General features: G+C 30.8%; 1 protein-coding gene across 1 annotated transcript in view; it reads right to left on the bottom strand.

Annotated features, from left to right (window-relative positions):
• Positions 1–10,686, bottom strand: part of LOC140050411 (proteasome maturation protein-like) — a 28,219-nt gene extending 17,533 nt beyond the window's left edge. The window contains exons 1-2 of the mRNA XM_072095585.1: positions 10,611–10,686; positions 8,267–8,364 (exon numbers count right to left, since the gene is read on the bottom strand). Of these exons, the coding sequence (XP_071951686.1) occupies positions 8,267–8,364; positions 10,611–10,655 (143 nt within the window). The 5' untranslated portion in view covers positions 10,656–10,686. The remainder of the gene's footprint in view (positions 1–8,266; positions 8,365–10,610) is intronic.
• Positions 10,687–13,850: the final 3,164 nt, after the last annotated feature.

The raw sequence follows: 13,850 nt of genomic DNA, 5'->3' as shown, positions 1-13,850 counted from the left end.
TACCCTCAAGAAATACAAATTATAAAATAAGAAACTTTGAATCGGAAATAGCAGGTAATTATTGCGAACTGTTACTGTCAAAAGGCAAGTGGGATTAATTAGGGCGTTCAGGAAGCAAGACTCCACGACATTTCCAATATTAAATTCGCAGATGGATGTATTCAAATGCATAGTACTGTACGTAAATCTATTCCTTATTTTATGAATATTTTAGGTGTACCATGGACCTAATTTATAGCTCCATGGGTGTACTAATGCAAGGAACTCATCATATTTGCTAATATTAATAAACAACATGGCTTATTTGAAGTCTGATTTTATTAATTTTCCTTTTTCATGTTTTTGGGGGACAATACATCTTTAAATAAAATGTTTCCCACACAGTAGTAACTTTATCTTGGGGTAATTTTATAAATTGTGTATTGCAATGACTGCCTTCTACAATCAAACAACTAAAATCATACATTACTGCAGTAAAAAATGTAGTTACTGCAGTAGAATAATTAGGATATTTAACCCCAACTAATTCCAACTAAAAACACCTGATCACCTCTTGGTCTGTTTCTGCTGCATACCGTAGTGCCAAAATAAGCGTTTAAATCAGTGGGTGGTTTAAAACCGTTATTTTTGCGCTGCCATTTAACGAGTTACTAAAAAATTGTCCTGTTTTGCTTCCCAGAAATTGGGGTTAATTTATTCACACCGTTTTTTACCAGTTAATTTTATGCAGCAGAAACAGGACCTCTAATATTAATAACCAATTGGTCAATCAATTGACCTCCGTGATTACAACAAGGTGTTGAGACAGGTTGTATAAACTAGGCTGATTGATTTCAAGTTCAAGGCATTTATTAAAAAAAAAAATTAAAAGGAAGAATATAATGAATTAAAAGCACTTGCAGGAAAATAAGACTCATTGTTAACACCTTGTTATCACTCGCGATCTCAATACTTCCTCTATAGTTTTTTTTTATATCATTTTTTGAATTGATTGCGAGAATTATGGAAGTTTGATGGGATTTTACAAGTTATTTAAAAGGATAATAAGACAATAGGGAAGACCGCTGGGAATAGCGGAATCATTCTGATAAGATTTATTGACGTAGACTGTAGTCAGGATAAACCCATTCTAGGAATCAATGGATTATGCCACAATGTTGTTTTGTCATATTATTCAATATTATTAGTACCATTTTCACTAGTTTAGGAATCTTTTAATAACAGCCAATTTTGGACTAGGGTTTTGTTATCAATATGCAAGATGTTCTTCTTTCCTCTTTCCCTTTTTTAATAGATTTAATTTATTTATATATATTAAAATTTCTATAGCTGTCTTATTAATAGGCAAGATGCTCTTGTTTTTCCCTTAATAGATTTATTATTTAATTTCGATATTAAAATTTCTATATATTTTGCAACAACTAAAAACAATATAATAGCTGTTTGTCAGCATCTTTATGTAAGTTTCACAACTATATTAATGCTTAATTAAATAATTGTGAAGGATCTAATAAATATTAACTAACAATACTTTTTTCTTTTGTTAAATAATCGTCTAAAATGTCTCAACATCCTGTTTGCAACTAACAGGACCTTCTTGCACCCATTAACCAATTAATTAGCTCCAATTACTTTACCAGGAAAGAGTCAGGCATTAATAGTAAACAAACTGAAAAGGCACTACTAATATATCAAGTAGAAGTTTTAATTCTGTGATAGAAGTCCTAACAGGTCTGGGGACCTGTATAGTGAGCCTGCCAATCTAGTATTGTGCTGACACAGGGAACAGGTGGCTTGGTCCCTTGAGATCTGGCGACCTTCCTAAATGTGCCTCCCTGGTACAATGTATAGTACTTCCTAAAAAGAATGGCAAAAACTTCTGTCAGCTTCTTCCAAAACATGCACCAAGTTGTACAGTAGCATTATACAGGGCACCAGAGTGAAGTGAGCCCTCTATAGTCTCATAACTTTTTTCAACTTTCTTGAAAGTGATTGATTGCCATCAAAGAGTTAAAAAAATGTAGTTGGGAGCACTATATTGGCTTTTGAAAAAATGACATCAAGTAATGTACAGGTTTACAAATTCAATACTATACTTTTTAATATTTATCATTTAACTCGGACACGATTATATAGGTAAAGTGTGTAAGCCTATAACACCAATACTAACTAAAGTAATAAATGTATTTTGCAGATAACCGAATTCATATTTATAGAGTTTTTATAGTTTTATAGAGTTTTCAAAGCTATTGTGACTCATCTTCCTAGAAACTTGTATCATAAAGCAGGTAGATCCACATGAAATGTGTCTGAATAAAAACCATGGCAAATGTTGGAATAGGATCAACTGGTTTAATGACAAGCTATGGAGGCCGAGGGATTGATGGAGCCAGGATAATACCACATTTTGTATCAATCACTGACTAGCACATTTCAAATCCAAATTTAAAACAGATTCTAGTAGACCTAAATAAGTACAGAATTGATATTGTCCCCTTGCAAAATAATTTTGTTGTTAAATATGCTATTTTAATGTCACCTAAAAGTTAGTATATTCAATTTGATCAAAAATTTGAGGATAAAAAATGTACCTGTAAAAACTTAAAACAAGTCAAATTGTCTGTTAAACAATGTTTTTTGGGGTAAAATGTTGATTTTATCTTTTATAAATGAAATCTTTATTTTTGTTTTCAGGAGGTACTGCAGTAACTGAAGTAGAATACAGTAATATGACATGGTGCATTATATTTACTGTATAATATACATTATATTTACTGTTTAATATACATTATATTTACTGTATGATATACATTATATTTACTGTATAATATACATTATATTTACTGTATAATATACATTATATTTACTGTATGATATACATTATATTTACTGTATAATATACATTATATTTACTGTATAATATACATTATATTTACTGTATAATATACATTATATTTACTGTATAATATACATTATATTTACTGTAAAATATACATTATATTTACTGTATAATATACATTATATTTACTGTATAATATACATTATATTTACTGTATAATATACATTATATTTACTGTATAATATACATTATATTTACTGTATAATATACATTATATTTACTGTATAATATACATTATATTTATTGTATAATATACATTATATTTACTGTAAAATATACATTATATTTACTGTATAATATACATTATATTTACTGTATATGTGATATAAACTGAAGTTGTAAATTATGCTATATGCTGTAAAACAATAAATTCTCAAAATGAGAAACCTGGTTATTTCTTATAGTAATATAATTTTTTAAAACTTCTGGTAAAATAATTATTGCTGTATTATCAGATTAAATTTTCGGTGAAATCATGAACCCTTCTTTTTATATATAATAAGGCAAGTCCAAACAAGTCAGCATCTAGGGATATTAGGAGCAATTTAATTGACAGAATATTAAGTACTTTAACAGTTTTAAACACCAGATAAAATCTAGAAATGAATCGTGCAATGGAATTTATATTTTAGAATTAGAGTTTTAAATATAATGCCACTGTTTAAAATGTTTTCAATGATCAAGAACAAATTACGGTACAGTATAACAATAAGAATACCAATTTTACACATTCATTAAAAACTTTTTAAAAATATATTATTACTGTAAATTTTTGCGCTACATTTTGTAAATTTTTATAATACCCAAATAAAAAAATTTATTGTAAAAACTGTGAGTAATACATCTAAAACAGGACTGTCCTTGCGTGAGGCCCTGATCACAATCAGGATACATTAGTTGCGCTAATGTAAATATTTAAATAAAATAAAATAGATCGACTAAAAATGGAAAGATTACATAAGACCTGGGCGATAGAAAATACCTATTGGATTATATCTCTTTCCTGCTCACTTATAATAAGATAGTTATTGTCTTCCTCAAATACTAATTGATTATTCATACAACTTTTTCCTGATAAAATGACTCAAATTTTGATTAAAACAAACAATTATTTTCTGTCACTATCTCTGACTTGTGTCTCATGAATGTTTTCTTACTTATAATTTTTAACTTATTCCAATTCTGCTTTGTCACACCGATTTTGAAAAAACGCTGAGTATAATTTTTGGAGGATGTTGTTCGCAGCTTTCTGAATTTGGATCCAATTAGAGCGAATCTGATATTACGTTATCTCTACTCGTAGACAAACTATCAACCGTTTAAAACAACACAGTAATCTGTGTACTACTTGAAAAAAATACTGCAACTGTGTATTTTCAAATTCGCTCCGATTTATATCAATTGAAAAGTCTAATTTTCAGAAATAATTTTTTGAAAGAAAACAAAAAGAAACACAATTCTTTAATTCAGCAATAATTTGGTTTTGGTTAAAATAATAATGCAGAAAAAGTTCTAAAACATGGTCTAATCCCAAGGTCCGGGGTTCAATCCTGACCTAGTGCCAAGCTTGTAACTCTTTCTACTCCTTGAACCTCTGAGACTTTGTTGTTTCAAAACTATAGATTGTAGATGGCTATGACATTATTTTTTAGATTAAAATATGCTGATGTAGAAAATTAAACATCACTTTCTTTTTCATCATTTTTAACTTTTTATTATAATCATTTTATTTACAAGTTGTGCAAAAGTAATCTTATCTTTGGATTATTTAATAATTGAAATTATTGTTTTTGCTTGTTCTTCTTCATTGTTTGATATCCGGTGATCTGCTATTTGTTATATTTTAATCCGTTTTCAGTTTCCGCTCCAAAACATTTCATCTACCCCAGGTATCAGAGTTTTAATAAACAGGATGGAGATAAATGAAATTAGAAGGAAACCAAAATTCCAAAACAGGATCTCGGAAAACAACAACAAATGGTCAAGAGCTCAAGTAAATCAAGTAAGGATACTTTTTTAATTTTGAGATGCAAAAAAAGTAGGTTTGTTTGTTTGTCATTGTTCTAGTTCTTTGCCAGATATTTGAGGGACACATTTCAATTACGTTCTTACCGATATTAGTCTATAGTAGATTCAAAATATTAACTAAAACAACAAAAACACAATTTCTTCACATGATACAAATTAAATTATTAGTAATAGTTTTATAAAGTAATTGAACTTTTAGTTTAATTCTTTTTGTCTAAAAAAAAAGGAAAAAAGATTGCTGATATAAGAAAATAATATATCATCATCATCATCAACCTTGACCCCTGCCATAAAGTAAGACAATAGTAAATAATAGTCATTTCTTTTGTTTTCTATGCCACAACGCATTTATTGTAAACTGTGAAAAAAGTAAACAGATAAAACAAAATTAAACACTAAAGGTTAAAACAATAAATTAAAATTGTTATTAATTTAGCTTGCACATGCTTTTACGCTTGCCTAGGAGGACGCTAGTCTACAATGTACTGCTTTGGTTTGTTTGACAATATTTCTGACCTTTTGCTGCTAAAGAAATTAGCTGCTACAGAATAATAAGTACATTTATTTATTTATCAACAGTTTCAATAATCAATAACTTAAATTGAATAATCAAGAAAAATATACTGTCGATAGGGCCTTGTCTCGTGAGGACCCTGGACAAACAACAACAAGGTAATGCGTAATGCAAACTCAAAATAATATGACCACATGGCTTAGCTTAATAATATTATTATATGCATTCACTTGACTAAAGCCTGCATTTTTATTAGCCTCGGTCTTCCATACAGCATGGCTGCAGAGGGAAGCTGTTCTGGGCTTCAAGATCCACCGTTAATATGAAATTGTAAAAGTTATTATTATGTATTCATCTGACTAAAGCCTGCATTTGTATTTGCCTACTAGGTCTGCCCTACAACATGGCTGCAGAGGGAGGCTGTTCTGGGCTTCAAGATAGTTAACATGAAATTGTAACATTTCACTAGGCTTAACCTGGCAGACGCATGGATATAGACTCTAGGGAGTGTCGTAGTAAACAGTTGGATTTGCTGTCCATTTCAATTTCCTCTTGACCTGCTCATGCTAGGGTTGCTACATTGTTGCTGTAGGACCTGTGGCCTCGGGATGTCCCCAAGGAACAGCAGTAAAGCCCAACCCAATATATTAACAATGCCTTATTTAATAATATGTTCAATATATTCATTCAATATTTTAGGTTGCTTTTTTCGCCTATTGTCAAGTTTATAACATCATGAAACTGTGCAGTACTCGTATTTTTCAGTAGCAAGGGAATGAAGAAAAAAAGCCTGAAAAAGATATTTGCAAGCCTGTAGGTACTGTAGGGGGATTCCTGAAGAACAATGTGATAGTGCAGCTACCTAATTAGCCCAATTCATGACAATTGTTTGGCCAAATACATCAAATCTTTATTTCTTCTATATAAAAAAAAGGTATACAGAGCATAATGCACAAAGTAAAGCCTCTAACTAAAGCTCTGTCTACACTATCAAAATAGTGGCAGTGTTATGCTTAAATATGACATCATCATGTCCATGTATGGGGCACATCACATTTTTTTGTCGCATAAAGTTTGACAGTGCAGACAAGGTTTAAGTCTTCACATTATTACCCCAGTATTTTTTTTAATTAACCATATGATTTTGATTAGCCTAACACAGCAAACCTTGCTGTTCACTCAAATCAATACAAAATAATGCAACCTTCAAAATAAAACTTAAAGAATATTTTAATAATGAACAGCTTGGAATTTCAGTTTAATTAAGTTATTTTTATTATTGTTTTTTTGATGTTATATATCTTGTCTTGTATGTATTTTCTTGTTTTTTCATTTTTACTGAGTCATACTTAATGATAATTGTACTAGGCCCAACCACTCACTTTTCAGTCATTACGGATTGGACCCCATTGGAAATAAGTTTACTTTTTTGTCGACTTAATGGGTTATCCAGGTATTCTCTTTTATACATTGTATATTTTAACTTATATGAATATCGAATAAAACCAATCAATCAATCAATCTTGCATTGTTAAATGAGCATGGCGGCTATAAACTTTTTCTAATTTTTAACTAGCACACGATGATAGAATTCTAATAATAAATCAAGTTTTGATAATAAATTTAATGTTTGTTCAAATTTAAAAAATACTCATATGATAACATCAATCTTCTCCATCAATATGACACAACTTGTCAACAGATATTAATTTACAGCCATAATATTTCCATTCTCTATACAGTATCCTTAAAAAAGACCATAAATATAAAATAACGAGATTACTCTCAAAAGTAAATCGGCATTAAAATACTTCTACAATACAAACATTGACGTAAATAAAGTTAAATGCAATTTTAATTACAATAACGTATATTTTAGTGACTTCCTTTACTATATTATAATAATAGGATTCCACTAGTTGGTAATCACATATCTAAACATAACTGGTTCATCTTGTTATAAATAGTTCAATAAAAATGAGACACAAAGACACTTGTTTTTATAACAACACGTGCTACTCACAGGTTGCACAAAAGCTATACATCTCCTCAATGAGCATTTACCAAATATATGTTTACATTAACAATGTGCATCACGTTTGATAAAAACGTCATGAACGTGAGGTAAGAATGAGATGCGTACACCCGGACACGACCCCCTCGACCCCCGTCCGATACTAACATGACATTTTGACTTCTCCAGCTGTTTTAAAAGCACATAAATTCTTTTATACCCTGTGAAATCGGTGGTTTTAACCACCTGTTGTTGCTATGGTGATGTATCTACCTATCTATCACTTTCTCAATGTTTTGTCTTCGGTATTTCAGTATACAATAAATTAAAACATTCAAAGACAACTTTTTGTCAGACAAAGAGTTTCATTTTTTATACTCTCACTCATTCTTCACAAGTAGAAGTTTAAAAAACAATTTATAAAACAGGTGAGGATAGAAAGGAAAAAACAGCGTAATGTTATTAGCATAATCTGGTGGATGATTAAGAAGAAGGGGCGGGGAGAGGATGGTACTGGGGATTATTTGTTGTCACCTTTCAATTGTTTAATACCAGATAGGATTACTGCATTTGTACTGTCACTGTGACAAACCACAATTCAACTTACAGTACTTACCTACTACATTATTTCAAATTGAACCTTCACTTTCTTAAATTGAATATTTTTTTTAGGAAAGATTGATAAAAAGTAGAAATATTCAGTATTTTTAATAATCATACTTTTATAATTTTTTGAAATTTGATTTATACTAAATTTTAAATATCTATATATTTATTTTCATGCCTTAAAACTTAATCAACTCTGACCTACCCATAAGTCATGACATCTGGAACACCATAATTTGACTTTTCATGTTGTATTTCAACACCTCCCTCATGTGTTGGACGAAGTGATGGGTAACCGAAATTCTGAAATATAGATATATATTATAATGCAATTATAAAAAATGGTATCTACTGTATAGCATTGTTTTTCATTAAGTTCCAGCAACCAGTACATTTTAGTCTACGGTACTTGTACTACAGAAAGACTAGAGAAACAACCAAGCATACTGGCCTGAGTGAAACTGCAGGGTTTAATTACTGATATTAATAGTTTTTAGTAAATAAAAATACTTTTAAAAATAATTTTTGTGGATGTTCTACTTTTTACATCTGAATCAAGCGGTTTGTTGTGATGAGAGGTTCATCAGAGATATCTCTTGGCTTTAAGCCAATCATATATAATAAATAAACTGTTATAATAACTAATGACATCGTTCATTTATCGTCACAAATTGTCCACATAATGTGACATGAACACCATGGGCAATGGTAGCAGGGGGAATAGACAGGTCCCCAGTAGCATTCATTAAACAAAGGGTTAGGACCTGGGAAGACATGGGAAAATACAAAACAGGTGCTTACAAGATGCAAGATTTACAATGTATCTACATATACGCATTGTAAACTTTCTGCCTAAGTTTTATTTAATTAGATTATTGATAGTGAGCACTAAATCTAGTAATAATCAAGTACAGATGCATTGGTATGATTATGCAGGATTTCAGAGGGACTGCAAGAAGTTCACTGGGGAGTATTTCAGTGCTGGTTCAACAGAATCACGTAGAATTTACGATTCTGTTTTGGTAACAATTCTTTGATAAAAATGATCTTAGTTTGGCAAGAAAACATGAGTATAAAATAATTGCACACCACTAAGAAAAGTTGTCTCATAAAAAGCGGATCAAAGTAACCAAATATTGAATTGTCTAAAGTAATAAACCAAGAAAATCTGAAAATACAACTTATTATATGAGTAAAAATTTAAAGACACTTTTATGTTGAAACGAACAATATATTTATATATAACAATATTGACGTTATCCAAATTCCTTCACTTGCACTGATGAAGGGCTAGTGTTGCCCGAAAGCTCTGCTAACTTTTCTGGCTGTTTTACTTCTCGTTTTGATTTAGCTTTTCGCTTTTATTTTGTATCTCCATTGAGATCCAGCCACTGATACCCACAGCATTGTCATTTTTTCAGTAATTTGCCTTTGGATTTAACAATATTTTTATATACAGTAATACTACAGCGAACTCTTGTTCATAGGACAAATCTATTAGGACATTTAGTTGGGTCTCAATGGCGTCCCTTTTTTACTGTAGTGTATATAGCAAATTAATTATTAAAGGAAAAGGTTTAAAAAAAATTATCCTTTTTTTTTAATGAAGGCCATTAGATTTTTACTAGGAAATGTTTGAATTTATTATTCAAATTAAGATATAAAGTAAGGTAGATGGATCAGTTATGAATCACATTATTATAATCAAAAGATCATTGTGTATATTTGGGTCAGGGTTTGAATATTTGTGCTCAATGAATGTGGATTGTCAAAAATAGAATGTTAATTAGCGGTCATTGTCACAATGACCCATTCAATATCAAGGAAGCATTCACTTTAGTTTTAAACAAAGTTTTTAATTAACATTGTCATTGACAAATCAGATAATATTTTAAAATACAACTACTGTACTGGACCTGGAAAAAAAGTTTCAAAAAACCATGGAGTTAAAGAATATGAATGTATGTTATGGTCAAAACATTGTAAAATTCACAATTCACCCAGGCCTAAATTGCTATTGAAAATTTATTCACATGGTTGGATCGATCCATATGGTTAATTAATTAATAATTGGTTATGAAACGAAAGGCAATTTTATTTTGGCTAGGCCTACCTACTGTCGCAACTTAGCGCCGTCGCACCGAATGAGGAAGCGTTTGAATTGAATGAAACATGTTGATTGATGTTGATATGGCATGGGTGGGCTAGGCCTAGGCCCTAGCCTAATAAGAAAGACCTTCTAATCAACAAAGACTAGACCGATCAAAGTTTATTTGTAGTTATTTGTTGAGATTAATCATTTGTTTCATACAACTGTAAAACAGTTTACATTTCACACTTCTTTGTAATGTAAGTCAATCCAAGATGGCAGCCTCCATGATTTGCAAATTTCATTCAGATTTATGTTAATTTAGAGATTTAAAACGTTAAAAATACATTTTTATACAACCAACTGTTCGTTTATTTACAAATGAATTAAATATGATTGTAATCATAATTATTCATACTGTTTTTAGAATAAAATAAGGAATATAGCTCCCGATACTTACCATAGTTACGTTTCTTTCTCTAATTTGCAAAAGAAGTATGCGCATGTGCAAAAAATTTAGGCTCGTCCAACTTCTTGTAATTAAATAACAGACTGCCACTCGGCTGCAGTAATGAACAGATTTTTAACGTTTTGTTGCAAAATCCGAGTTATCAAGAAACTTTTTCTAAGCAGAGCAAAATGTATCGAATTTTTTTTTTTTTTTTCGCAAAATCGAAGTTTTCTTTTTTCCGCAAATGTCTTTTCTACAAAGTTGGTAAAACTTTGGAAAACGTTTCTTGACAAAGAGTTTGCAAACAATCGTATTATCTTTATGTTTTAATGTTATTAGGCCTACTATGCCTTTGTAGGCTTTTATACTTTGTTTACGGAATACAGTAAATAGATAGATCAAATTTCACTCTTTCTGGATAGATAGATTAGTTGCAGAAAACACCACTATGATGATTAATTATTATGATGTGATGATTAGTAACCAGGAAAAAAATATGTTTATTTATGCTACATTATATTAAATTAATAGCTTTTACCAAAGATCTTAAAAAGTTACCCTTTAAAAAAAAAAATTTATTTTTGCCTTCAAATCGGTAGGTATATGTGATGGCACTAGTCTAGTTCAATATGCTTGATTAATTTATAAATATCATAAATATGTTTAAACATGTGTACTTAGGGAAGGACCATCATTTCTGTGATAGATTCTGGGTGAACTTCATCCTCATCGATCGTATTGAGACCCAACAGCATAATACCTAGCATGATTGTGTTTTTTTGTCTTACGGAAAAGTATAGAATTATGTTATTTTTAAAATTGGGTTCAATCGAAAAATGCTATTTTTATAAAAACAACTAATTGTTATGAACGTGCATGTAAATGCGTTCTACGCATGACAACGTTTGACGTAATATCTGAAAAAATTAGACTACTCCTGTCAGAGAGACGCGTGTGTTTTACTTATAAATAAGATTGACGACTTGGCTCGAATATCTTATAACAAATTGACCTGTGACTTTTTCAGTTTAAAGTCGCGTGTCTATGGTTGCCATGGCAAAGTGTGGTTGAGATATAAACGTGGAACCAATTTTTGACCAAAGAAAAACAATAATAATCGTGACCTTAAGGTCTCTTATCTCTCACTACGGTATGATTAGACCGGACCTATGTAGGGTTCTGATTGGTCGGCCAATTACGGTTTGAACTTAACTTTCCATTTCAATACTTAAGTATATAACCTGTATTCCTGCACAAAACGCAATCATGTTATTGTAGTGTCCCTGTTTATTGTGCACCTACCACCCTCATCACATCAGCAATTACAATGTTCTCTCAATAGTGATTGATGTGTACACTAACAAACACGTGCCATGAACCCCATCAAAAATATCTGCACACGCAAAAAGCGTGTCGCAGATAAGGTGAAAATCACACTTTCGGCTCTTGGCACTAACCCATACCAACACGAAGATTTTATTACGGAAATTATACTCAAGGGAAAATTTAAACTGTAATTATTGGGCTAGATTTCATTCAATAGTGATTTCACGTACGGGTAAAAATAAAAGTGTGGATGATGATTGGGCACAAGGCCATTGCATATTCGGATGCCTACCCCTTGAAGTCATAAAATAAAATTATTTTCAGAAAGCAAATATTGACCAAATGATTGTTGCACTGTAACATGTACAGGAAATACTAATACGTCATTATCTTTATTGTTTTAATCTTGATTTTTATTCAAAATGATTCGAAATTGTGATTCATAAGGTAAAGTATAGCTTAACAGATAAGCCGACCTATTTCTCCTGATCCTCTCTGTTTATTATCGATTCCCAAAGGCACTCAACAAAGACATTTTCCCAGGGTTCAAAAACAGGGGTAGGACCTTGAATATGAACTGCTAAACAATAGATATGCTATACGTTATAGAAACATAAATAAATTCTGCTTCATTGTGTCGCTTTTGTTTTCAAAAATTGGATAATCATGTTTGACATTAAAATCCTTAGAATTGGAAAACAAATTGGAAAGGTTCCATCGTTACTCACCACTAGGCCTAATATTATCATTTTTAAAATGTGTAACTTTTCGAATTTCGCGACATTTTTTTTATAATAAAATGGAGTTTATCATCAACTTTTTTAAACTTGTTCTTTAAAGACATCAACGCAACAACAATGCGAGTGGAATAAATTCCCCTTGGCAGAAATCAAGAGTTTGGTTACGTTTAAGTTTATTTTTGAGAAAAAAATTATTTGATAATTAATAGTTTTCCTTTTCATCCGGCACAATATTGTATAGTTATCTATTCGATTATTAGTTCCAATAGGTTATTCTTTACCAATTATAGGCCTCAATAGAACAATACTCTTATGATACAAAATAAGGATGTTTGCTGTATTTTTGCATTATAATTTCCGATCAATTATATGCCGCATCACCAAATTAGGAAGTGGGGCTGTCTAAAAATAGGATTTTATGACGCTGAAATTTGCTGCTGGAGTTAAAGATTGATTTTTCTTGTTTTAGAAATAAAGACGGTGGTAAAAGTTAGGCCTTTTACCAATTTATTTAGTTTCTTTAAAAAAAACCGCCCTCATTTCAAATACTTCTTTGCAATATTGATAATTACTACAGAATAATTATAATTGTCAAGGACTGACATATCCGATCGTATACGCCCGTTTTGAAATCATAGACGGACTGGCATGCTTGTTCAGTCACCATAGCTTAGTCTTACACTTAGTAAAATAATATTATGATTATTCGGCAATAGCTGTTCACAGTTTCCAAGTGTTTTTACAATTTTAATAAAAATACTTTATTAAAAATCGGATTAAGATTGTAGCCATAAAAGAATATGTAAATAACAATACATATGGACCGTCATCCCAGGCCTCGCGAGTGCCTTTTACAATATGTAACGTCATGTATCGGAAACTTTAGGCTCCGCCTTCAATGTCTGTTGTTGATCTTACTCCTGTAGTTTATGAAAGAAGTTTATGTTTAAAACGAAACAAAATAAGGAAGTAGTTAGTTCTAATATTAATGTGTTTTATTCTGCAGATAAAAACTAAGTTGTTCTAATAAGTATCTGGCAAGTTGTGGAATACAATTTCTTTTTCAATGGAATAAACCGATCTATAGACATTAGTTTAGCGTCGTGTCTGCGGAGGGGTAACTGGCAATTGAAAGAATTTCCGGTTATTAACTCCAGAGCGCGCAGCGAGTTTGGCAAAGAAC

Source organism: Antedon mediterranea, chromosome 5, assembly GCF_964355755.1.
Source record: "Antedon mediterranea chromosome 5, ecAntMedi1.1, whole genome shotgun sequence".
Taxonomy (NCBI): domain Eukaryota; kingdom Metazoa; phylum Echinodermata; class Crinoidea; order Comatulida; family Antedonidae; genus Antedon; species Antedon mediterranea.
The sequence above is the reverse complement of the archived record's forward strand: the minus strand, read 5'-3'. Positions and strand labels throughout refer to the sequence as shown.